The sequence below is a fragment of the Tetrao urogallus genome (genome assembly GCF_951394365.1).
Source record: "Tetrao urogallus genome assembly, chromosome: 22".
In the NCBI taxonomy this organism is placed as follows: Eukaryota; Metazoa; Chordata; class Aves; order Galliformes; family Phasianidae; genus Tetrao; species Tetrao urogallus.
In genome coordinates this window covers 840,202-866,102 of record NC_136835.1, presented here as the reverse complement: position 1 = coordinate 866,102, position 25,901 = coordinate 840,202, and the positions used below count along the sequence as shown (strand labels likewise).

Below are 25,901 nucleotides of genomic sequence, written 5' to 3'. Positions count from 1 at the left end.
AGAAGAGATCACTGCCAAGGTTACTGATTTTGAATTCTGAGTTGAAAAAGCTGTTACTGGAATAATGCCCAACAGCTAAATGGAAGCCGGAACAAATGTCCTGCTCAACGTTTTCCTCATGCAAGGAACCAAATCCCAGCAGCACAGGCCATTATTCTGCCAGGCACCGAGCTGCATGTGCTGAAACATTCATGAGCAGCAGTGCTTGGCTTCTGCCTTACTTTGACAGACTTGATAAACGACTTCGCTGATAACAAGACAGTGTAAGATCAACATCTCCTTCGTGCTCTTTCCCATTTTTATCTCAGAGAGAAAATTATTAATAGGTAAACAGATGTTGAAGTGATAAGGGAATACTGTATTTAAATAATCCGACCTCTTATCTAACAGGACTAGAATTTTTTTCCAGTGATTGAGTACCAGGACTAAACTGGGAACGAACATCCTTTATAAAGATGCTCATTCCTGATACAAAGATTTTGAAACTTTGAGGTACTGCTGCACTTTACATGCAGCCATTCCAAGCATTAATTGCTTTCACTGCTGAAATTTCTTCGCTGTGAGCTGCATGGTTTCTAGCTCCTGATTCCTTCTTTTCCCCATGGCTTAAGTGTGCCTCTGCTTCAAGAAAATCCCCTTCTAAAAGGAGAACATGGAGCATTCCTGACTGCTGAAACAAACAGCTGCAGCGGTGCAAAACCTGGTAACGAACGTACTCCTTACATACACAGGATTTAATTGACCTCAATCAAGAAGATATAATCCAGATACAGGGCTGAAAAATTAAAAACGGGTTAGTGTGTAGTTTCAAACAAAAGAGGAAGAAGTTTAGTGGGAGGAGTTTAGTCCAGCAGAGTCAGCATCTCTACAGCGAGTCAGTGTCAGTAGCTGAAGAGAAAAGGCTGTCAGCTGAAGGTTAGAAAGGAACTCATGCTCACAGGACATGCATCCTCACTACAGGAGAAGGGGCTGAAAACAAAAGTGCTTATAAAGGTGTGCTACATGCCTGGGGGGGGTTCTCCCATTTACACTGAGCCTCTCACCACCTCTCTTCTCTCACAAAACGTGGTCTTTCTGCCCAGCTACTGAAAAGCAGGTCAATTTGGTTACCAGACAACTGCTGCACTGGAGACTAGGAGCTTAAATCCTTGTCCAGCTGGCAGCAAAGGACAATTCTGCATCCTTGCTGTGCTCAGAGAACACAGCTGCAAACTGTCTGCAGTTATTTCTGCAATACGCAAACAAAAAGCTGATTTGTGCATTTCTGACTGCTGTGTAAATGGGATTAGATTGTGGTCTACAGTGTCACAAGTTGAAGCTAACAAACACATCACAGCTATCGAAGTCTCCACAATACAGCCGGGGGAGAAAGAGCAGGTAGAAGTCTGCAGAATGTAGACAAGAGAAATGAGTATCAACAGTAAGAAATAAGGAACAAAAAACATAACATGCAAAAACGAGACAACCATGTCTTCAGCCCTCCAGGATTTTGCCTAGAGAGGGAAGAAAACCTGGAAGAGGGGCTGCTTCGGTGCATGCAGTCAGGCAGGAAGGTTACTGGTGTTAGTTTTGCTTTCCTGGCAAATCCCTGCTCAAACCCTCGCCTGGTGGTGCTCCACGACAATCAGGCACTTCAAAACTCATCGATTGAGGGGAAAAAACCCCAAATCCATTTGCTCCCTGGATTGCAAAGTGATTTATTAATGGGGACAGCAGCAGGGCTTCCCCTCCTCTCTTCAGACTGTGCACAGAGTGGTACTAAGTGAAGTTTTCAAAAACACAGTGTTACAGAAAATATTTTTGCTACCATGTCTTAGAGACTAATTTCATCTCCATGAGCTGCAAGAGTCAATCATTTGCTTCTTGATATCACAGAAATCCCCAGTTAGAGGAGTTCAGACCTGGATTAATTCCTTTGCCTGGCTCCAAGACATGGCGTGGGAGGGGTGAGCTGCTCTGGCAAGAACAGTGCAATAGTACCTCATGTATTTACTGCTAAGTGTAGCTCCTGTCACTACTCTGGGTGTGCCTATATGTGTACACACAGCTTATAAAAAAGTGTATCTCCTGCACTAGCTGTGGTTTTGTGCTTGACAGATTTATTTCTTACATCATAACTTGACATGCTTAGCAATAAGCACATCTCAGAGATAAGGAACGTCTAATCCTCTGGATGAGCTACTGAACATGGACAGCATGAATGTATGTACACAGACATACAGCATGGAGTTAAAGTATTGCTCAACAAGAAATAAGGTGATGTGCATCATCTGAACACTTTAACTCACAGTTACCCCAATAGCATGTCATTGGCACTCTGCTCCCATAAGATGCAGAAGGGTTTTAGCCATTGGTAATAACGGCAGACAGTTTTTGAGCATTACTTGGATGCTGACTGTAATTCTGACAGGGAAAGAAGCAAATGACTGAGCCGTATGGGTTCTGCCTTCTTTTTTTCCTCTCTCAGATGGCCTCAAGTTGTGGAAGGGGCGGTTCGGGTTGGGTGTGAGGAAAAAGTTGTGCAGCAGTGGTGGGGCAGTGGACAGGCTGCTCAGAGGGGTGGTGGGGTCACCGTCCCTGGAGGTGCTCCAGAGCCACGGAGACGTGGCACTGAGGGATGCGGTCAGTGGGCACTACTGGTGGTAGGTGGGTGGTTGGACTGGGTGATCTTAGAGGTCTTTTCCAACCTCAGTAATTCTGTCCTATGAAATTTCTTCAAGCTCAGTGCAGACGACTGAAGTTTAGTTCTTCACATGCAGACAGCGGTGAGCAACTTCTCCAAAAGGCTGCAGAACGATTTTGGAGCCATGGAATTTGGAGGACCCTGGTCACTGACCAGAGGGCATCCTCCCCCCAAATCTAGGCGACCAATCAGAACAAAGTGTTTTACCTTCTGTTCACCAGCGAGGACGACATCATCAGCACCATGCAAGCCACATGACAAAGGCACATGATAGGCACGGACATGATTGGTTGAAAGGAAAGTGGAGGAGGTCACATGAAAAATACAAAAAAAATTAAAAAACTGATGTAAACAATGGGCAAGGGAAAAAAATCAACAACAGAATTACAGACCAAATAAAATAGGAACTGAATTAGCCAGTATATATCAGAAACAGTGGGGAAACAGTCAAATTGCCTGGAAACACAGGAATATTAAAGCGCTGGGTTACGACCCTGGGAACGTTAGGCACAGCTGTGTCACTGCTCATTAATACCAAGTCAGGGAAGGAACAAAAGTTATTCAAGAGAAGGACTGTGGCCCAGAACTTGGACAGCTGAAGGAATCCACAAGACTGTTGGAAAGAAAAAGGGAACACATTGTTATTCAGAAGCAGTCCAGGCATCAGAGGTGAAATGGTCAAAATCACAGCCCACGCAGTTCAGTGGAGACAAAACTTGGCATTTCACATTGACGTGTTCTCCCCTCTGCAGAAAGAAAGGTCTTCCTATTTATTAATGACAGCAACTGAAAAAGGAAAATCTACAACGCATTGCCTTCCCAAGGACAGAGCTTTTGCCCAAAGAGCTGCGAGCAGGATTTGGTCAGACTGACAATTGCCACCCCAGGCACAGAAGCTCCATCCAACATATTCAGGAATACTGATGAGTTATGTGCAGTGATTTCCACTGGTGAGCTCAGGTGTGCAAGGGTTTTCTCTGCCAGTGAGGAACAAAAGGTGGTGCACTGGAAGCTGACTAAGACAGCACGAGGATGGCAGCGACTGCTCACTGAGATGAGAAACCCCAAAGACTGCATGACAGGAATAGAACAGAAAAACAAGAAAAAAACCAGTTGGTGGAATGGAGGACACTGCTAAGTCCATGCACTGCCTCCCTTCCTAATTTGCTATCTGCTTTCTAGCTTGCCTTCTTCATGAGTGTTCCTTTGCCTCATAAGAAAGAGGCTAGTGGGTAAAAGGATCCACTCTTCCTAAAGCACGTCCTACAAAACAGCAACACAATATTTTCCCTCACAGTTAATGCTACCTCCCAGCCCCACAGATGGACAGCTAAAAAGGAGCATCTGCCTCCTAAAGCATCCCACAGGTTATTACAGCCTTGCTACTTGCTCGCCTCTCCCTCTCCACCCAGCCCCAAAGTCCGATTAGAATTAAAAGCCCTCTTCAGCAGTGCAGAACTGCTGTCACCTCAGACGTGTCAGGAGTTGAAGTCTGCCTTATTGAAGCCATAGAAATAGAAGAGTGTTCACTGTGGTCACCAGCAGCTAGAAGTACAAGTCCTGTTATGTGTAAGAGCATGCAGTGTGCCAATCATACACATCACTTTTACCTATTTCAAAGCTTCCTTCAGCAGCTCTAAACTAACTCTCCTCCCTCCCCAAACACAAAAGCAATCACACACTTCAAGCTTTTATTATTTCCCATTTAGAGGCCACGGGCCATTTCTAACCCACGACACGTCAACAAATGGCTCGTTCGCTTTAAGGCCATCTTCACAGACATAACTTTATTATTGCAAATCAAAAGAGAAAACTGGAGTTTGTACAAATGATTAGTTGAGAACACACACATGCACCGTGTAAACCTGTGTCTTTCTGAACTGCTTTTTTTGTGTTCCAGGACTACACGGCAGGTAATTGCTTGTTTCTCTACGGCATGCAACTTTACCCTTAGAGGAGAAATCCCTACTTCTGGGGGTGGTGATTAAAATTACACCATTTCTACATCTCCTCTGTGTCAGGAAGGTCTGCCACTGAACTCTGTACAGCTAACCTAAATCTGATTTTTCACAATGGCTCTTCTGCCTCCAAATTCACTACATGATCCAAGTTTTATTCTCACAGACTGCCCAGATCCAGCATTGAAGTAACTGAACCTGATTCAGTATCAGAATGAATCTCACCAACAAGGCACAGAGCTAGGATGGAGGGAATCCAAATCCCACTCCCAGCTGAGATGCTGACTTCTTGTGAAGTCTCAGACACTCTCATGCAGGCCAGATAGGAGCAATGCTCCCCCTCCCTGCAGTCCTCTCTGCTGTATGATACTCATCATGTGCATCTTCTCTCAGCATCCAGCACTGAGAGCCACAACATGAACGCCTGTCTCTAAATTCGCAGTGAACAGACCGAGGCAGGATATCAAGCAGATTACTTATTCCATGCCCCTTTTGTGAAGGCAGCTTTACCTCTCAAAATCACAAATGGAAAACATTTTGGAAATGATCACCTTTCTTTCTTTCCCCTCGTTTCTTCTAAATCCCACTTGTCAATTTTTTACCGCATGCTTGGCAGGACAACAGTAAGGAGAGGAGTCAGAGTGGAACCATGCTGCATTTAACAGCTACATGCTCACATAACAGATTAATGCCTGGTTCTTGGTTAACAGACATCAAACCAACAAAGCTTCATGCCTTAATTCCCTTGACAGAAGGCTACAGCATAACAAAGAGCACTCTGGACCAAAGGGGAGCACTTCCCATCTACTCACTTGGTGGCTCTGTGCTTTCGGATGCAGGGAGAGGCTGAGTTGCTATGGAAACATGAAGGATAGATAAGACATGTAAAGGTGAAGCACAGCATGAAAATAAGTTATCAGAGGCAGGGAGCAGGGGTGAGGGGAAGGAAAGAGAAAGCCTAACAAAGAGAGAATGAGAATGACACTGAATCCCTATGGCAGATATGATTCACCTGGAGAGACTGCAGAACTGTGCTGCCCTGCCAGGGGAAAAGGAGCCAGCCTGCGTTGGGTCCTGCAGTGTGCCAGGCTCCAAGGGTCTCCACTGAGGCTTTTTTGTCCTAAGGAATTCTGAAGCTCTGAATCTAACTTCAGAGACAGCTACAGTGTTTCTGACTAATTTGGGCCCAAATAGCAACCTGATTCATGTTGCCAGACTGCTAAGCACTAGGATTCTCAAGAGGAAATATGGCATTTTTTGAGGAGGTAACAGAATGAAAAGCCCCTTAGAAGTGCTGCTAAGCAGCTCCCTTCCAAGAGCAGAAGACAGACTGTATAAGCACCAAATATGAGGATCACTAGGAAATAAGCACAAAGAAGAATGTCACTAATTCTAAACGCCCTGGGGTGAATGCAGCATGAGAAACCTGAGTTGTGATGACTTCTCTATTGCTCTACAGAAGCACCATCTGCTGCTGATCATTTCTCCCCTGTTTAGATAAGAAACAGCCTCTTTGGTTTTCTGTGCTGCGAGGATTTCAAGAAACTCAACCTCACACCACAAAAGCCAAACACATCCCATGAAGTGGAACACAAGTTGATTAGGAATCTTAAAATCAAAGGCCAATGATGAGAGCTTTCACCCAGGCAGGCTTGCTCTCTGCACCAGGGCAGCACACCTGGGAGTCGTCTGTGATATTTCCCTCTCCTAGAAATCAAACCTGTGCTCATCTGCAGTTCCTCTACCAGGAGACCCAGTTCTTAATTAGGGGAAAACATCTGCATAGAAAAGAAGGAAAGCACCCAGGGATGTTAGGCAGATTGCACCACACTCAGTGAGGAGATGCATGCAGAGCAAATCCAACAGGACAACTCTCCCACCATACTCACTCTCTGCTAAACACGTGGGGGCAGCAGCACTTGCTAAAGAAAGAAAGGAAGGTGAGGAAGGGACTCTGTTAAATGCTGCCCAAAGGAGGGCAACTACAGTGCAAAACAGACTGTCAGATCAAACCTCTCTGGACACAAAGCACGAGCAATGGAAGCACTGCCTCCTAACTCAGGACTTGGCACTTTGTTAAACCTGCATGCTGGACTCTGAATCCTTGTTTTAAAGCCATTTCCTCATCATGTGGGATCACTGAGCACACTGTCATTCACCAGCTCTCCCATCGAACCAAAGCCACACAAGGGCAGTGGAGATGCTGCCCAGCACTCTGCGTGGCTTGAAGTACAGCCCACATAACCACTAATTAATAATTAGACAAGTACTCTAACTATTTGAATCACATGCTGTACAAGAAAGACAGATGTTAACCCACAGTTCTGCTCTATAAAAGATTAGTATTACCTATAGGATGACTATTCTAGTGTCAGTTTTGTTAGGAAACAGGCAGTACCAGTTATTTCATTTCTAATGAACCTGGAGGAAAAAGGCACTAGATTAACAGCTAGTGCTATGTGTGTTAGAGGAACACTCTAGGAACAGAAAAAGAACAAAACAAATGCAGAGAGGCACTTACGTGAGTGAGGGATACCTGCAGTATTTCCATGGATGGAACAGAGACAAAAATAAGAGACAGAGATAAACACAAACACACACACAAAAAAAAATGTAGAAGAGATGAGAAGAGTAGACAATGAATATGGAGCTGGAAATTCAAAATACCACCAGATGTCCCAAATCCAACCCTAGGGAGTGGGGGAGGCAGTAGGAGTTATTACAACAGAACTGGATTTCAAGCACGAGGGCTGGTGTGTACTGTGGCTTCCTGCACAGAGCCTGGATTTCTAAGCAACAAGGAAAGCATACTGCCACACACTGCTCAGTTCTGCTGAGGGAAAAGTTGGGAGATGAATTCAAGACCATGCACAGATCTCAGGGCCTCCAAGCATGCAGATATGTATGGGATAGGAATACTGCTGGCTCTGAGCTCAGGAGACAGTCCTGCACAGTGGTTTCAGAAGAGCTATGAACTGGGTTCACAAGTACAGGTGTGATGGAGGGAAGAAGAACATGCTCTAGGTCTAAACACAAAGGGAATGGGGAAGAAGAACCCTAGGAACCACAGGGGGCTGAAACAGGGAGAAAAGAATTATGGCGCAGCAGAGCATCCTGCCATCAGCAGGGAAGATTGCCCAAGTAAAGCAGACAAGAGTCTATGGAAATCATTTCATGCATTGCGTGGACATCCTTAAGAAGTAATGTGCAGAAAAGAGAAATCACCCTCCTTCTTTTCCTTCATTGCTCATGGAGGCTCCTTTGTTGAACTTACTGATTTCTGACTTGCAAGGAACCTCATATTCTTTATTACCATGCCTTTCTCAAATTGCTGCTTGTTCTTATTACAACTCTCCATCACATAGCCCCTTCTATTTGACAGAATACAGCTTATCCTTATAACCCAGAGCACAGACCAGTGTGAATAACTTCCCTGCCTCTCACCTTTAAATAAGATTTTTAATTAGCGAGGAAATTCACTACATTCAAAAAACACAACAAAAACAAAGGGTGCAGCAAGGTCTGCAGGAGAAGGCATTGTCCATGCATGACAGAGTCCTTGGAAAATGCAAGGAGAGAGAAACCAGAAAAGCAGAGAGAGATTCTCAGTGTTACTTACGAACTGGCTGTGTCTTGAAGTCGGATGGCAGACTAATCTCACCTACACCCTTGCCATTGACTGCAGACAGTCTCACTGAGTAGGTTGTCTCAGGTTTCAGGCCACTGATAGTGATTGTGCCCTCCACATTTGCTGTTGCAGAAACAAGACAGAAAAAGCAAAGAAACACTCAAGCTCTGAGTCAAGTCATCAATGCCATGTTCCTACTGCACTCCTGACACATTTAGACCACGAACAAAGCCACATAAACAGTGAAGACAAGGAGAAAGGTCAGAGCTACCATTTCTGTTTGAAAGAATTGATTAGGGAGGGACAGAGCCACAGCCTTTCTAGAGGGGATGTAGTAGAGCTCACAGTAGACACCAAAGGGAATCATCACTCTGCTTGTACCAAGCTGTTACTGAAAAACAAATGTTAAAGAACTGGTGTGGGGCCTCAATGAAATTGCTGAAATTGCAAAGCTATAGAATCCTCCACGCTAGCTTTCCCCCGAAGGAAAGAAGGGATGTTTGAGATGCAGATCGAGAAGGTAACTTTTTTTTTTTTAATTTTGCTTTACCATCTTACCTTCTTTTGCATCATACAATCTTGAGTGCCATTCTCCTTCGCCCAGTGCTCTCCACTCTGCTTTGTACTTGAGGATGGGCACCCCACCAGTAGCTTCAGGCTCATCAAACTCCACGCGGGCAGTACTAGAGTAGGGCTCAACTCTGTCAATGGAAGGAGAGGACGGAGTATCTGGGGGAGGAAGGGGAAACAACCAGTGACACATCAGACAGCAGGAAGCAAGGGCTACCAGCTCCCAACCTGGCAGAGAAAGCAGAAAACTAGGAACACCAAGAACACTCTAGTCATGGCTTGATAAAGGAGAGGACAAGGGCAGCCTGTGACAGTCCTCAAAGAGCTTTTAAGAATACTAATTAGACAGTGTAGAAACCTTAATCTTGTGTCTTCTCTAAGAGGTCAGAGACTCAAAGTGCTTTCTCCAAAATCAAATATTTCCTTTAAGAAAAAAGGACAACCTGAAGAGTAGCATTTCCTTATCTCCCTGCCTGGGATGCTCACCCGCCTGCACAAGAATGAACTCTGAGGATTCCTGGCCAATGCGGTTCACAGCAGTGCAGTTGTAGTTCCCAAAGTCATTTTCAGAGTCTGGTGTCACCTACAGAAGAAATTGAAGTGCATGTTTGGATCAGAAGGCACTTTTCATTCTGCTAATGCCATTTGCATTTTACTGGGGAAGTAATAATAAAATTCATGTGCTGACACAGAGGGCTGCCCACAGATGAGAGAACTACAGTGAGCAGAAAGTCAAAAGCAAGGAGGGGGTGGTGTTTGCCATGACTTGATGTCCTTTGCATTTGTGTGCCAGAAATGCCACAACCTGCTGCCCACTAACAGGGCACCCTGATGAAAGACTGGGCTTCATCAACAGAAACACATTATTTGGTAGCACTGAGCCTTCCTGGTGCACATCCCCTTCTCCCCTTAGTGCTTTTCCTCACCTCCAGGTAGCTTGCTGATGGAGTGTTGTAGATCTTGATGTTGCTGTAGTTTGAGCTGGGGAGCAGCTGCCCATCCCGGAACCAGGAGATGACAGCACTGGGGTAAGCAAATACCTCACAGGTGATGTTCACTTGATTCCCTTCCCAGGTATAGACGGCCACAGGGCCCTGAAGCTTGGGAGCATCTGAAAGAAACATTCTTGTGAAGGCAACATAACCAATAAAAACTCCTGAAGGAGCCCAGCCAACTTCACTGCAAGAACTCCTTGGCTGAGATCCAGGCTGATGTGGGAGAAGGAACCTAACGTGGGGACAGGAGACAGCCCTCTCATCCAGGGGGCTGCTGGTGGTGGTGGTCTTTTGCTGAAGGACATAGGAAGAAGTCTGCCCAGAACCAAAGGCTGTCCCTCACGCAGAGCGGGAGGACAATCAGACAGCAAGCTACACGCCTGGGGAAGTGCAATGTTGATACAATCCATGAATGAGCCCACGGCAGATTCACAGCCCATGATCTTCCCAGGATGCAAACAGTGCCTCAGTTGGAGTCAATTCATGCAACCATTTGCACGTGTGCACACAGCAAAATGCAACTCTAACAGCATTATTTCAGACTGAGCTGCTTCCCATGCCCTCTGCTTATAATAACAACAACAATAACACAGATTTCCCTACTCGTAGGTGCCTCCACCTCATCAGAAAACATCCTCCCCCCCTGCCCACCCGCCCCTATCCCGCGCCCTGCCCCTCACCCACTTACACTGCACTTCGAGGTACATGGCCTGCGAGTCCTGCCCGATGGTGTTGCTGGCTGTGCACACGTACTCTCCAGCATCTGTGTATTGGATTTCTTTGAGAGTCAGGGACGAAACCCGCGCGTGGCTGCGCACCACGATGCGCCCATCCAGGGTCTGGCAGGAAAGGAATTGAGAGTCAGAGGTTGGGCTTTGGGCAGCGCTGCAGCTCAGGGACAAACACAAATCTACCTCACAGCAGCCCTCCAGTGCTCAGCACTTGGAAGCGATCACCTGGCAGGTGAAACCACGGGCACAGCACTTCCTAAAGCAGCTCAGCCTTGTTGCACAGGACTGAACAGAGCATATCAAAGCACTCAGGTAACGGGAACAAAAAGAAAAGAAATGAAGGACTGAAGTATCAGATGCTGCTACACGACTGAGGACAGCTGGATAACATCAAGCTGCTTCTTAGATTAACAACTGCGGAGATCCAGCTCTGGTTAAAGCAGTTTTGCCAGGATGCTTTTGCAGAAAACCTCTGTAACTAGTACCATTTTCACTCAGAGAATTTGAGACTTCTCTCACTGATACCTGTTTTATTTCAGCATCCGTTAAGTGGCATTAGTAAAAACAGATCCAAACCTCAGAGCTGAATCAGGCAAAATGAAAGCTCAGAGCTTTCACTTCAGCACAGCACCAAACAGAGCAAGGTACAGCGAGCAGGGCAAGCAAACTATGGGACCCCTCTAAAGACAGCCTGCTTCAAGTTCTTGTTCTAAGAAAGTTCTAGAGCAAACTCTGTTGATTGGAAGCCAGTTCAGAAATTGCTCCCACAAGCAGGAGAGTACAGGGACATCAATGAGAGAAAAGGAATGTAAAATCCAGGCTGTCATCTGTTCAAAGGGATTGCAGCCACGCAGGGATCCAACCCAAACACCCTCCATGCTGATCCTTGTGCTAATGTGGTCAGCTTGGAAGCTTTAAAGGACAAGCTTTCTCATCCTGTTTCCAACAAACTGAGCACCCTGCTGCCACTCTTCAGACCATCAGAGCTCCAAGAGCACGCTGCTTCTTGAAGGATGTGAGACAAGTGCTGAGATTATGAGGATGCAGCTTGAGGAAATCACACGGACAGGCACTGAATTGTAGCACCAAATGTGTTTCTGATACCTCAGGTGATCCTGCAGGCCTGAGGCATCCCTCTGCTCGGAGCTGGGGGCCTACAGCTGCGAGACTAAGCTTCTACACAGAACAAGGTGCTACCTCTGCTGGCTCTGAATACTAGTCCATTAGTCCATTTGAGCTAGCCAAATTTCAAATGAAGAAAGTTATTACCTTTTGACACAAAAGCAGTTAGTATGTGCATCTCTTCTACCACGCACACAGGCCCACTACAGCCAATGCCACAAGATACAAATTCTATGCCCTCTTCTGTCCTTGGTCCCTTGTGTTGCTGGAAACTGTGATTTATTTCAAGAACACATTTCCTAGAAGTGGTGAAGGGTCCCATAACTGTGTATCTTACACAGCCAAAATCCAGCTCACTTCTGAAACTACTGCAGTAGGATCCATGAACGTAAAGACTTCAGACCTGCAGTTTCCTCGCCTTCTTTTAGCTCACAACTCAGGTGACCATTCTGTTGGCCTCTGACTCAATCAGGCAAGAGTGTAACCACACCTATAGCAAAACAGCAGCCCACGATCGCTGCAGCAAAGATGACTTTACGCCGTGCCACCTGCCTCTCCAGGATTCAATACAAACAGAACAGTGCCAGGCAGTTCAGATAAATGAATAACTTAACCAGAAATATAGCTGATCCTGAAGATGTGGCTGTATATCTTAGTACAAAAGGCATGTATAAAGGAAAAGGAAGATTAGGGAAATATATTCAAGGAGAATAATCTCCATGCAAGAAATCATGCTACTGCTTCTCTTCATTTCTATTTCAGACCATCAGATACTGACAATCCCTGGCTATTAGAGACATGGGGTAGGTAGAAAACTGTGAGCCAGAGCTGTGGGCACCTGTAATCCCTTCACCCAACTGCCCTGACTTAGACAATTTTGCATAGCAATGTTTCCCATAGTGGTGGGACAACCTACAAGACACAGGCAAAAACTCACACCACAGCAAGGCCATGGATGGGGCCCTGGGCACCCTGAGCTGCTGGGGGAGCCCTGCCCAAGGCAGGGAGTTGGGTGCTGGTCCTTAAGGTCCCCTCCAACCTAAGCCATTCTACAGTTCTGTGACTGCAGGTACCACTTCTCTCCAGAGAAGTGTGTGACGGTGTGCCGCATTGCTGAGTGCTACAGGTTGTGCTGAGGAGCACAAAGGTGTTTTTCTTCAAATTCCAACAACGCCATGCAGCACAGCCACTGCATCAGCAACTGGAGTAGACGTTAATACTTCAGTGACAAGGGGGAACAGACGAGACAGGCAGGGAATGCACCTTCCCCCTTCCCCTCTGTAGGATTTTTCAATCCTTTCACAAGCCAAAGCATCCATGCCAATCTAACAGCCTTGCTTGCCCACTTTCCATACAGGAGAGGTCCTTACAGAAAAGCCCCTGGAAATCCTGACCACAGCCACAAACTCCAGGGACAGAAAGTGAGGTGTCCTCTCCCAGCTCTGCGCTTGCATTTCACTAACTCATCTGCAGCTCCTCATATTTGCAAAGCTGAGCTAATACCCAGTTAGCAGGAAGGCATCGCCGATCAGGGACGTAACTGAGGTACAATTTTGCTTTTAACTGAGTTTTTAAGCATCTAGTGTTTTTATGAGTGAAAGCAATGAGGTGCACTTAATGGCAGATGATTATTATTTCTACAACACAGTAATGAATGTGAAACAAAACAGCAACACACCATCCTGTATTTTCCTGTTCCCCTTCACTGACCCTTGAAAATTAAAGGCAAGTGACAATGATTCAGTAAGTGGGAGCATTTTCTGGAAAAAATATAACTTTGGAGAGATTTAATTGCATTGATTTTGAAACAGAATACGATGCAGTTATCCTCTAAGAGAAGGCCAAACTGAAGAGGTGCCATGAGCAAACAGATGAGTTGGCTGGAGCAGAAGAGGCTATCTCAGAAAAAAGGCACCATCCCACAATACACACAGCTGCTAACTCTGAAAACTCCAGAACAGAGGCATGACCCACACTTGCAGACTGAAGGAAATGGCGAAGCTGTATTTGTCAGGCTGCAGATTTGCCTTCCCTTTCTTCTCCCTCCCCCGGCACTTTTTGTCCTTTTTTGAAGTGACAACCAGGATTACTCACTCCCAACACAGCCAGTTTGCTCATCCAGAGATGCAGAACTACGTGCCAAGCAACTTCTAACACTATTAGCAGTTTCTCTTCAGTACCGGTACTTAATTTATTTGTATTATTAATGCTGGTTTAGTTGGCGTGGTTGCTGGACTAGAGATTTGTTAATCTGTAATGCTTAAAAAACAAACAAAAATAAAAACAACTAGGAAGTTTGCTAAAGGTCTGGTATAAGATTATACCTCTTGTTTCTCGGGCCGGGTCCACGAAGCCTGGAGAGAACAGATATAGAACACAACAACAGGAGAAAAAAAAGCAATACAAGTTTATCAAAGGTTGCTTTCAGGTATCAGCACCACGCTACGTCCGTGCGCATGCAGGCTCCGAGCTGTGTATCTCGTGTGTGGGGTGACTGCAATTTCCATTTCCCAACAGAACCTGCATTTAGACTTGCATTCAAAATTCAATATCCTCAAAATTGATCTAATAATACCTAAATCCTTTCTCTGCCTCTATTCTTAAATACTGAGTGACTATTTCCCTTGTCACATCTCATCCTTTCTGGAAACACAGGTAGGTATCCAAGGGAAATAATCCTGATAACCAGGGTCACTTAATTGAAAGATAAGCTATTGAGCTGGTTGCCACCTGGACACACCGACTGCCATTAACCCCTGTGGTTCGTGTGCTCATGCATTTGTATGGGTTTACATGCACACTGTGTGAGGAGTTGGAGCCCTCGAGCTGCAGAGCAACAGTCTGAGCCCCATCTCCAATTCATCACACCCAGCTCACCAGGCTTAGGGCTACGTGTGCACCCAATCCTTGCTGGGCTTGGGACAATTAAGCAAACAGGCATCAGTCAAACATGCACAAACCTTGCTAAGAAACATACACTGCCATTCAGAGACAGACAGCAACACTGTGGACCGTATTCACTCTGGTTCACAACGACCAAAGTCACAGAGTTCCCTTTTTCCCTATGAATTTCAAACGTGTTTTTTTTTCTCTTCTAGTGTCTATTTCGATCACAACTTGATCCATTTCAATTCAGGAGTCAAAAATCACCTGCTAATATCACAGTCACAACAGCATTTTTGAATGTGAGGCACAAGCACTGCTGGCACGTGGATATAACAGCATACACAAGAGTGATGTTACAGACATGGAGATGAAAGTTAAGGAAATGAGGAGAAAAAGCACAGTATTGTTTCCACAGTGCTTGCAGTGAAAACTATGAGACTTCAGTATTAACAAATGGTACAGACCGTTCTATGAAGTCTTTGGCAAAAGCAGGCTATTTACTTCTGATTAGAGGCCTGAGGTGGGCTCTCCAATGGAAAAAACAAAGCTCACCAACACACATGTGGGCTGGGGATCTGCCCAGAAACTCCATATCTCATAATTTCTATGTATCTATATCCTCTTGTGCACAAGTTCCTTGAAAACCGAACAGGCAATCATCATCAGGATTCAGCATCATTCCCTTTTCATGTACCAGTCACTACCAGAACCAGTCAGGACCTCACTGATGCCCATGCAAGTCTCCTCTCAAATCTCTCCAATGCGGTTCTAAAGCACCAGCACAGAGGTGTAAAAAGAACAGACGTGCCGTTTCCCTGTGGTGTGCAGCACGTGTCAGGCTCCAGGAAGATGAAGGAGGGAAGAAGCCAGTTCCCACATTCCCCCAGTTTGCTGCTTCTTTGTACTGGGGCTGGTGGGTGTGGGGAGAAGGCAGAACCAGAGCCTCCATCCCAAAGAGTTTTTATCTTAACCCTTCCTCACCAAGGCCAAGAGACATACAAGCTCCAATCTGTACAATTCTCCCAGAGGAGAATCAAGAAACTCACACATCTTCCCTTCCATTTGGGAAGGATGAGTTGCTACTGTGAAAATAGTAATGTGATGCAGGTACTGATAGCTGGCACGGCAGGCCAGGGACGCTCACCCCACAGGTACAGCTGCTGCCACGGAAATCTTAGAACTTAGGAACATCAACGTACTACAGATCCAAACTATGCACACTGACACCTCTTTTACAAGGGGAGGAAATGTAGTAGAGGTGATGAGGAATATGGCATACTGGCTTAATCAGCATTACATCTGGTAACAAAAAAAACCCCCACATTCTTCCTCCCCACAACGGCACAGCAATAATTAGTTGAGGAAAGATAAAATGACTTTAAATGGCTTGACTTTATGTTAATGACCTCCTATGGCTTATAGCTCTTGCTATCTTTTGCAGTAGGGATAAACAAGAATTTCAGCCAGGGACAAAGCTTTTCCTAAGTAATGCATTTCTACATTCACAACCAAAGAGCATCACAAAGGCTGTACGCAGCATGGAATGTCCAACAGAGCTATTTTGTCCTGAGAATTTTCTGGAAGTCTGTACCATTTACCCACAGAATGGGAAAAAGCTTAAATTAAAGAAGAAAACAACAAAAAAAAAAAAAAAAAAAAAAGAGAGAGAGAGAGAGGGAAGAAAATCCTGCCTAGAAAATGAATGTTGTATGACAGCAAATCTTTGCCCTAAAGGTTTGAATCCATACATAAACAACACGGTGGTACCTCAAACCTTTGATTTTCTCCCCATCCACTAAGATATTACCAGAACACGTAACGTCATTCTTTAACACTGATCACTGATTTAACTGCATTAAAAAGGATATACAATATATGAGTCTCAAAAATGGTTAGCAGTTTTGCCACTGAGGTCTTGTTAGCTTAATGAGGCTTGGCAGACAGGACTCCCTGCAAACAGGCGCTCCTACAGACTTCTACTCCATTGAGCCTTATTTCAGGTCTCATATTCTTCTCCCTGACAAAGCTCTTCTCCCTGGCTGTGATCCAAACCCCAGTGCTGGAAGCAAAGGAGGCATTTAACTCCTCCCATCACCTTTCTAGACTGAGAAAAGACCACAAATAGCCTTGTCTTATTGAAACAGGTCCCCCAGTCATGCTGTGCTAAGAGACCAAGCCAAGGGCTTTCAAAGGCAACAGGAATCTCTCCTGAAATGCTCCCTGATTACTACACAAACTCCTGAATACAGAAGATACTAACATTTCTCTGCAGAGGGCACCCTGATTGAAAAAGTTCCACGTTAACACAGTGAAGAGCTGACATCACGGGGGCAATACATAAAGCTCGTTTAGGAGGCAGTGGAGCAGAATGTGGATGATTAAGAGCGGTTACCTCTAAATGACTGACAGCCGTTGCCTCTGAGACTTCCAGGCTATCAGCTGCTACCTTCATACCAAGTCAGACCCCCTGATATTCCCATGTGAGCTGAGCCTTGAAGCATCCTGTCATTGTAAGACCGTTAATAAGCAGTAACTCCCTACTCTAACTCGTGTCTAAGCTTTCTTCAGCTCTACTATGCCTCCTAGTCAACTTCTTACATAACTATTATGTAATATCCAGAATAACAAAGTGCATTCTAATCTTCTCTGGTAAAAGGGAATTATGGCCAATAATAACGAAATAAATGAAACAGCACCCTTCTAAAAGAGAAAAACTGCTAATTATTTTTGCCTTTTAAGAACAAAATGGTTTTGATGTGATCCACAAAACAAGTGAACATAAAGGCAGCCAGGCTTTTGTGCTTCAAGTACGTGTAGAGTTAGCACAATAAAGAAGAGCAAGAATGAATTAACAGGTTCATTTTGGTCCACTGCATTTTTGAAAGAATATCCCACACCTTTTCACCTGCCACCCTCCCCAGTGAAATCATCTTCATGATGACAGCATGGACAACACTGGAATCAGGGTGCTCATTCCCATGTCTCAGCTTGGAAACCCTTTCAGAAGTCCTGTATCTCTATGCCCACCACAAAACTCCTCCAAGAAGGGTCCAGGGCTTCGTGCTTTGTAAATCAATTCAGCTCAGACCAATACAAGCAGGAATTAAAGAGCATAGTCTCAATTGTTACAAACGGTGATTGCTCTTTGTATAAAGGACACCCATGGGATTACTCCAGCTACAGAGCTGGCCTCCAGCAGTTACTCTGTGCAGGACTGCAAGCATTCTCACTATGGAGGGGGGAAGCACCTTGATCTCCATGTGCCTGCTGCCATCATGCAGCACTGACCCCTGCCCAAAAGACCAGAGTCTTGGGAGTGGTGGTACCTTCTCTTCGTTGCTGATGTTCCGGGTGGAGGTTTTCCACGTGATGGAAGGGATTGGGTCCCCAGATGCCTCACAGGTCAGTGTGATCTGATCCTCCAGCTCCATCGCTGTTTTATTCTCCACGTACGTGATTTTGGGTTTTGCTGGAAAGAAAAATAAAAACAACCTTCATTCAAGTTGCTGCTCAGAATGAAACCCGCCTGTAAACAGCAACATCTGAAACACGCAACATGAGGGGAAAAGAGGGTTTCTGAACAGGCAAAAGCTCACCAAAGACTTTGAGATGAATGGTGGCATCCTGCTCGCCAGCCTTGTTCTCAGCAATGCAGATGTACTCTGCTTCATCACTCTTATCCACTTTCTTGATGATCAGCTCAGACCCATCGTAGTTAAAACTGTATTTGTCTTCATTGTCCTCCTGCTCTATCGGCTCTCCATCCCTGCAGGGCACAAAGCACACTGGCTGTGATGGGGAGGAGAAGCAGTCAAATGCTGCTTGTGAGGTTTTATGTTAATGAGAACTGCATTACTACACTGAAACTCAGTGCCAGAGGTATCTCCACCTCTTCCCAACAGTGGGAAGGAGGAGCTGCTGCGTGGTGCTTCGCTGCCTATCAACATTAACTCACAACCAAAACTAACTGCAATTCCCTGCTAAGAGGTCATTCCTTCTCTTGGGAGAAAAATGGATTCATGTCATTGCGGTTAAAAGGTTTCCCCTCCTGCCTGGTTTTCCAGGGCCTTATTGAAAACATCCATGCTCACAAAGAATCAGGACACTGCATACAACATCTTACTTTGTCCACGTCATGGTTGGCTCAGGAAAGCCATCAGCATCACATGCTAAGGTGACAGACTGGCTGAGGTTGGCAGTGGCGTTCATAGTGCTCTGCCTGGCACGCACAGAAGGAGGTACTAGAAGAGAAGGAAACCACACTGAAGTTAGAAAGGGGAGACAGAAGATGTGAGCAAGAATGAGGCCTGGAAGTCTAACTAAATCTCAGCAATATAGACAGATGTCACTAGCGATTCAAACCCTTTCAGCTGCCACGTGCAAGTTTCAACTGTCAGGTTTGATGTATGAGCTCTCCAAAGCAACTGGTGTGAGGATGGAGAGATGCACAGAAAATCTGTGCTGTCGACAAAACCACTTGTAAGCCTCAACACCTCACAAAGTCGTTAGGCACTTAAACTTACTCTGGATTTGATCATTTCCAGTACACATTTGGTAACCATGGATGCTTTTCTTTGACACAGCAGAGAAAGATTAGTAAGCTGATAGATAGTAACCTGTGTGTGTGAATGTGGATAACATTTCCACCGGCAGTCTGGAGCGCAGACGGTGCAGCCCTTTGTCACTTACTGCTCTCAACTCTGTGCCACTCACCATTTACAATGACCTGAATGTCTTTGAAGTTGATCTCCCCACGAGCCAGGATGCGGCCCTCACAGCGGTACGTCCCCTCATCTGTTTTCTTGATTCCCCGGATCTGCAGGTAGTTGTTGGACAGCACTATAAACCGAACTAGAAGAGAGAAAAGGAAGGTTCATCCAAAGATCCCTGGGAAAGCTCACTGCACGGAACAGGTTCTTCACCTCGCCTCAACCTTCCTGAGTTGGAGGGAAGGCTGAATGCAATGAAACTTCCTTTCGCATCACGTTAAAATGGAGATGCTGCAATCAGATCTGACATTACCAACAAAGAAATGAGACAGAGGTAGCAGACAAACTGCTCTGTGTTTTATACTCAAAGTACAGTGATAAATAAAGATACACAAACATTGCATTTAATTAATATCAAACAAGAATCATGTTAAACCTTGCCCCTTTTGTTGAGTGAGGGAAGAGTTTGAGTCTCACTACAGTTCCCTTGTGCCTGTAAGAAGCTGATGGTGGAAAGAGAGCTGAGGTACCAGTGCTCAGCTGCAGGCAGGCACTGGACTCCTCACTGCCAGTGAAATGCCACTCTGGGAAAGAAGGTCTGTAGCATTTTGAATGAAAGGGAAACACTTGCTAGGAGCTCTCAGCAGTTTCCTTAGAAATACTGTAGAGCAGAGCATCACAACATACAGCTTTTCTGTTCTGATGGTTTTGTTTTTGTTTTTTAAATCCAAAAAATGTATTTTTATTGCAGCATCAAAGCCTGATGGTCATCTCTGTGGGAACATTATATTCCTACCATTCCCAAATCAAAGCACCTGGAATAACGATGTTCACATCCTAAGCCCTTGGGTAACATCCAAATGGCTTCCCTTTCTTCCTTGTGACTGTACAAGGGGTACAGGAGAACAAGACAGCATGAGCCTGCTGGGAGATGGATATTTGACCCCTAAATGGACAAGCACCAGTACATCTTGCATCTTACCATCTTTTTTCAGGATGACATCCCTGCCTTTGTGTTTCCAGATGATGGTAGGAGGCAGCGAGCTGACCACATCACACACAATCACAGCATCATCCCCTTCCTTGAATTCCTGAGGAGTGGGGGCATTCTTGAACATGAGCTTTTCTGAAAGCAATGGAAGGAATAAGTTGCTGCAGCTTTTTCAGCACACATCAAGCTGTGTTCCCAACTCAACCCAACTCCAGCTTGAAAAAAAGCAATGAAACCCCAGAGGGCTTGTTCTGTGGAAACCTGCATGCCCCAGAGAGGAAGATACAGCTGCACTTGACTCAACACACTGCACTGCAACATCAGAACCCCATTTAACTTGGGAGCAACAGCCCAGCTCTTACAGTGTGTTTGTCACCCACGGAAGCTGCCATCTACGCTTCCTCCTCCTACACATTTATGATGCACTAGAATCTTCTCCTTCTGCCTTTTGCTCTCTTATCCTTCAGAAGAATTTAAGCAATAGTAAACACCTGACAAGCAAAGGTCTCAACATTCACATCCTCCTCAAAACCAAGAAAGGAGGAGAATCTTCTTAACGCTCCCTTTTGAACCTCATTTCTCCCCTTCAGCAATAACAGCCTTTGGTAGGAAGGTAAGGTGTCTCCCCCTGCCTAATTTTGCCTCATATACGTCCAGGGATACCCAGAAAGTAGCCCTGGAGTTGTTCTCTTACGGAAAATTTTCACATTGACGGTGGCTTCAGAGTCTCCCTCCTCCACGCTGCTGACAACACATTTATAGATGCCAGCATCATCAATGTTTGCATTGTAGATGGTGAGGGTGGAGGAGAAGTCGTCGTTTCGCACCACTGAGATGTGCTGTTGGTTGGGCGTCAGCTTCTCACCATTAGGGGAAAACCAGGAAATGTCTTTGTATTTGGCTTCCCCTGCCACTGCAGAGAATAAAAGAAAACAAAGCAGATGAAGGGAGTTCCCAACTAACAAGCACAAAGGAAACTAAATACAACCAGTAGGGAATTGAATACAACCAGTACACAGAATACAGTATACAGTATACGGAATACAACCAGCACTTTGTGGAAAAACCGACCCAAGGGAAGAAGAGCTTCTGGTACCTGAGAAGCAAACAGAGAAAATTCTCTCACAGCGCTGTGAATGGTCAGCTGCTATTGTGCAAAAGTTACATTAGGCTGTTTCTTGAAATCTAAAGGGGAACAATTTTGTTTCATTTCATTTCAGAATGGCCTTCCATGCATCCTGGGATTTTATGTCTCAGCCCCTCCACTGTGTCAGCCCCACGTTGGGCAGCTTGAGAGCAAAAGAACAAACCATGTCTTCCTGCTCCAGTTCTGCCATATTGTTGGTAGATATGTGCATTTGCTGCTTTATGTATCAAAATTGTGATTTGCTGTAGCAGCAGCTCTGGTGTTCATCAGGTTAAACCTTCTACTGCATTCAGTGTAAGCAATTATTGTCACTAATTGGTTGCAGGCTGCCCCTCTCTTGCATCTCATCCCTCTGCATTCCCCCACGTGGCTCCATTATTTGGGACAGGTTCCTATTACTGCAGGGGCTTTAACTGATCTCAGACTTTTCTGAAGGCATGCATCATCACAACAGCACTTATTCAGAGTATGCTTTTGCTTTTGAAGCTCTGGCATCAACTAATTACCTTGCAGTGAAGCATCCCAGACAACCTCACTGTTGCTCCTGTTGGTATGCTCTTGAGGAACTGACGGCATTTTGCTCCCAGAGCTCACTGATCACCTGTTAGCTATAAGTCATGCCCCAGGATGCTATCACGTTGGGGTGCCGACACAGCACCTCCTCCCATCAGAAACCAGGCCAGCTGCTTTGAACAGGACAAGTACTAATTTGAAAAACATCACCAAATTGAAAAAAGGACTTTGGGGCACAGGGAATGTGCCAGCACTGCAGCTCACGGTGCAGTAAGGGAGCTGCACAAACACTAACTTTTGTCACAGAAAAAGAAGATTTTCAGCGGCATTAAAATCCTTAGTTGCTGCGGTGGTGACTCTCAAGTGACCTGGTGCTCCCATCGCTGCTCTTAGCAATGGGCTAGACATATAATTTGGAAAAAAATTAACAACCAAAAATCAAGCTTAATTCTAAACTCAAAAGACCAAAGAGCTGTGGAACGATGCAAATTGTTGTGGCTATTGCTCCAGCACAGAGGCAACACTTCATTTGCTGTTTTGTTTCTTTTTGCATTTTAAAAGCTGTTTCCTGGAGCTGCTTTCTGCTGCCAGCTCTCAAGGGAGTGTTTTTAGTCTTCCCAGCAAACACCACACGTTGCCTTTTATACTTCAGTCTTACCAAATCTGAGGGCATATGAGAAAGAAAGCAAGAAACCTTACTGCCTAAGCAGCAGAGCTTTTATCTCAGACCTAACATGCAGATCGGCCTTCCCAGCAAACCCAGACGTGCAGACACCCCATGCCAAAAGCCAGCACTCACCTTGACATAAAAAGAACTTGGATTCCCCAACGCTGATCTCTCCCTGACTGGGAACAATATCCACTTGTAGAGAGGCTGCAAAGAAAGGAGCACACAGAAGGGGTTTAGACAACAGCAGCTGTCTTCAGCAAAGAAGCTTGGCCAGGATTCCAACTCATCTGACAGAAGAGCATTGGGTGGAGCACATTTGGCACTTTATCAGTATATATCTGAGCAGATAGTGCCACAGACCCCTGGGAAACCTGCAAACATTCAGAGTCACTTCCAGCTCAACATAAAGCCACATCAAGCGATAAAGAAAGTGCCGATTTCCCTTCAAATCCCTGCCCACAGTACAACACTGGGAGCAGTGATGGCACACAGCCTTTAAGCACACCCTGAACACTGACCGGAACTGGCCCACAAACCTGTTCTGGCAGCACTGTACAGCCATTCTCTTTGCTCTGGAGTTGACTTCTTGCTCCGATACCACATTCTTACAAGCCCAACCATCAGTCATGGTTGGGAGCCACTGGCATACTCTGGGTTCTCTGCAGCATTTTCCAGGCAGAATCCCAAGTCCAAACAGCCAGTGAACCCCAGATGGATATCTACAGCAGCCAGAGCATGCCTGCATTAAGAAAGAAATCTCCAAAACACTGACAACAACCACTGACAACTGGTCCTTTCTGCCTTTACAGGAGTGGCTGAGGCTTGCTTCCAACTTAATCCAGGCACACTTCCCCTTACTTTGTCCTACTGAAAAGCAGTAGCAATATTTTGGTCTCTTCTGCTGTCTTCTCACAGGAGATCATCAACTCTTGGCTTATAGGCTAGGGCTGTGTTTTTGTTTGTGGCAGCAGAAATAATTCCCCCGCATGGAAAGATGGCCTCAAGTTGCACTGAGGGAGGTTCAGGCTGAATGTTAGGAAAGAGTGGCTGGGCATTGGAATGGGCTGCCCACGGAGGTCATGGTGTCACCGTCCCTAGAGTGCCCAAGAAACATTTAGACCTGGTACTAAGGGACATGGTTTAGTCGGGGAAATAGTGGTGATAGGCAGACAGTTGATCTGGGTGATCTCAGAGGTGTTTTCCAACCTTGCTGAGTCTATGATTAACACTTCTGGGTGAATCATCTATTACCTGTTTGCTTGTAACCTGGACTCAGCAAAAGATGCTGCACTTCTATGCTCCCTGCAACTGACTGCAGCCCCATCCCTAAAGAATCACTTAAAAATAATCCAAGTTAGATAATAATTCCAGAAAGAAATGAAAATAATTCTTAGGCCTTTGAGATCTCCCTTAGGACATCTTTATTTAACTCATATGTTTTGTCTGAGGGCAGTCTCTCTCTCCCTGCTGTTTTCAATGAAGCGCACATTGCCCTTTCAGCTCTTGCATTCAGCCTGTTTTATTGCTGGCTAATCTAATTCCTCTCAACCATACTACTTCAGTATAATTCACTCCCAGACAGAGCTGCAAATACAAAGAACCAAATATAATAAAAGGCTAAAGGTTTATTAGGTTCACCGCAACAAGGACTAAATGGCCTCCTTTTGTAGGTATACTTCTTGTTCATTTCTTGTTCCCTAAATCCTTTCAGCTTACAACATGCTTCAGGTGGAACAGCTTTAGCACAGGGTTGGAACAGATGATCTCCACAAGTTCCCTTCCAACTTCAACCATTCTGTACATGAGCACAAGAAAAACCAAGGTTGCTACATGTATTAAAACAATCCTGCTCCAATACGTTGAGGATAGGAAATCGACAATCACTTCCAAGTAAGTTAAAAAGCCAAGATGAAAGCTACCCAAACTTCTGGCCTGTGCTGCGTATCCTGCGTGACTGTTTCTTCTCTGGTTTGAATTATACTAGTGCTAAGCAAATGAAAAAGGAAAGCAGAGAGCTGTGGGTGCCCCATCCCTGCAGGCACTCCAGGCCAGGTGGGATGCGGCCCTGGGCAGCCTGAGCTGGTGGGGGGCAGCCCTGCCCACGGCCGGGGGTGGCACTGGGTGGGCTTTGAGCTGCCCTCCGACCTGAGCCGCTCTGTGGTTCTATGATAGCTCCCCATTTTTCTGTTCATATACAATCATACATTCGACAGAAAATGTAATCAATTTCTGGATTTCCTTCCGCCAGATCCCGACGCTGCAGCATTGCTGTGGCCTAACAAGTCCAGCTCAAGTGTGAATTTCAAGAGGCCTGAACGAGTAGTTTTTATTTCTAGACTGCAGCCATTAATTGAGCTATTCCTCTCTCCCATGCAGCCAGAGCACATCTTGGCAACTTCACTGCAAGTGCTTTGTCTGTTGTGCCGGCTGTTTCCACGCCATCGTGCCCCCACCAGGCCACAGAGGCATTCCTCTAGCTGCCAAACACACCTGGCTTTTCTAAGAACACACTCTGCTCCAGAAAGAGCAGCTACGTGCCAGGGGCAACGCTCCTTGCAGTGCTCGGGAAACAAGCATGAACCGGGGGATTGGGACAGCAAGTGCAGAGCTGTACACAGAGCAAAGGACTCCCGATAAACAAACAAGAAAAGATGCAGGATTTTCTGGTGAAGCATCTGAACAGGGGAGCAGTGAGGCAGCTGACATTCCACCAGCTGTGTCTCTGGTGCTGGGACAGGCTCACACTGCTTGATGAACTGTGTCTATTTTAGGATGCCCTCCCTGCTTTCATCTCCTCTCTAGCATACATTCACTCCTTTCACAGGACAGGCTTTAAAACAAGCAGAAAAGGCCAACCTCCAAATGCTCATGGTAAGAGAGGAAGTGCTGACACGTGAATCCCTGCCCCTCACACTTGATCTACCTTTCCCCAGGAAGGCTGCATAACACTGAGCAAACTGCTGCTGTCAGAAGCACTGATTTCTCTTCTAAACATGTCAAGTGTCTCATCGATGGCTGCTATTAAACAGTGAAAACGTGACTACAAAGCCAGTGGTAGGCAGTGCCTCAGTACTAAGCAGGCTGGAAAACAGGGCAGAACAGCAGCACTGCTGGGCTGACCCTTTTGCTCTGCTGATTCAGTCTCTCCTGTACAGAGGGTGAATTACTCAGCAGAGAGCTGTTTCCCGATTCCTTCTGCCCTGCAGGGACACTCCATGCAGCTCCCTTGCCCTGCAGACCCCCAGTAACACCACTAAGCACACAGGAACCCAGCGGAGCGCATCCAGGAGCCCTCGAG

The 25,901-nt window shown here is 45.7% G+C and overlaps 1 protein-coding gene across 4 annotated transcripts in view; it reads right to left on the bottom strand.

Moving 5' to 3' along the window:
- The window catches only part of NCAM1 (neural cell adhesion molecule 1), a gene marked incomplete at both ends in the record, with an annotated part of 77,297 nt that overhangs the window by 18,014 nt on the left and 33,382 nt on the right, over positions 1–25,901 (bottom strand). For 2 of the 4 annotated variants that reach the window (XM_079545705.1, XM_079545708.1), the window contains 13 exons: positions 8,261–8,392; positions 8,828–8,998; positions 9,326–9,422; positions 9,766–9,950; positions 10,523–10,673; positions 14,012–14,041; positions 17,900–18,042; positions 18,170–18,339; positions 18,697–18,814; positions 19,287–19,424; positions 20,265–20,408; positions 20,968–21,186; positions 22,733–22,807. In XM_079545705.1, the coding sequence (XP_079401831.1) occupies positions 8,261–8,392; positions 8,828–8,998; positions 9,326–9,422; positions 9,766–9,950; positions 10,523–10,673; positions 14,012–14,041; positions 17,900–18,042; positions 18,170–18,339; positions 18,697–18,814; positions 19,287–19,424; positions 20,265–20,408; positions 20,968–21,186; positions 22,733–22,807 (1,773 nt within the window). Of the gene's footprint in view, positions 1–7,162; positions 7,178–8,260; positions 8,393–8,827; positions 8,999–9,325; positions 9,423–9,765; positions 9,951–10,522; positions 10,674–14,011; positions 14,042–17,899; positions 18,043–18,169; positions 18,340–18,696; positions 18,815–19,286; positions 19,425–20,264; positions 20,409–20,967; positions 21,187–22,732; positions 22,808–25,901 lie in introns of all 4 variants that reach the window. The other 2 variants (XM_079545707.1, XM_079545706.1) reach the window with 2 other exon arrangements.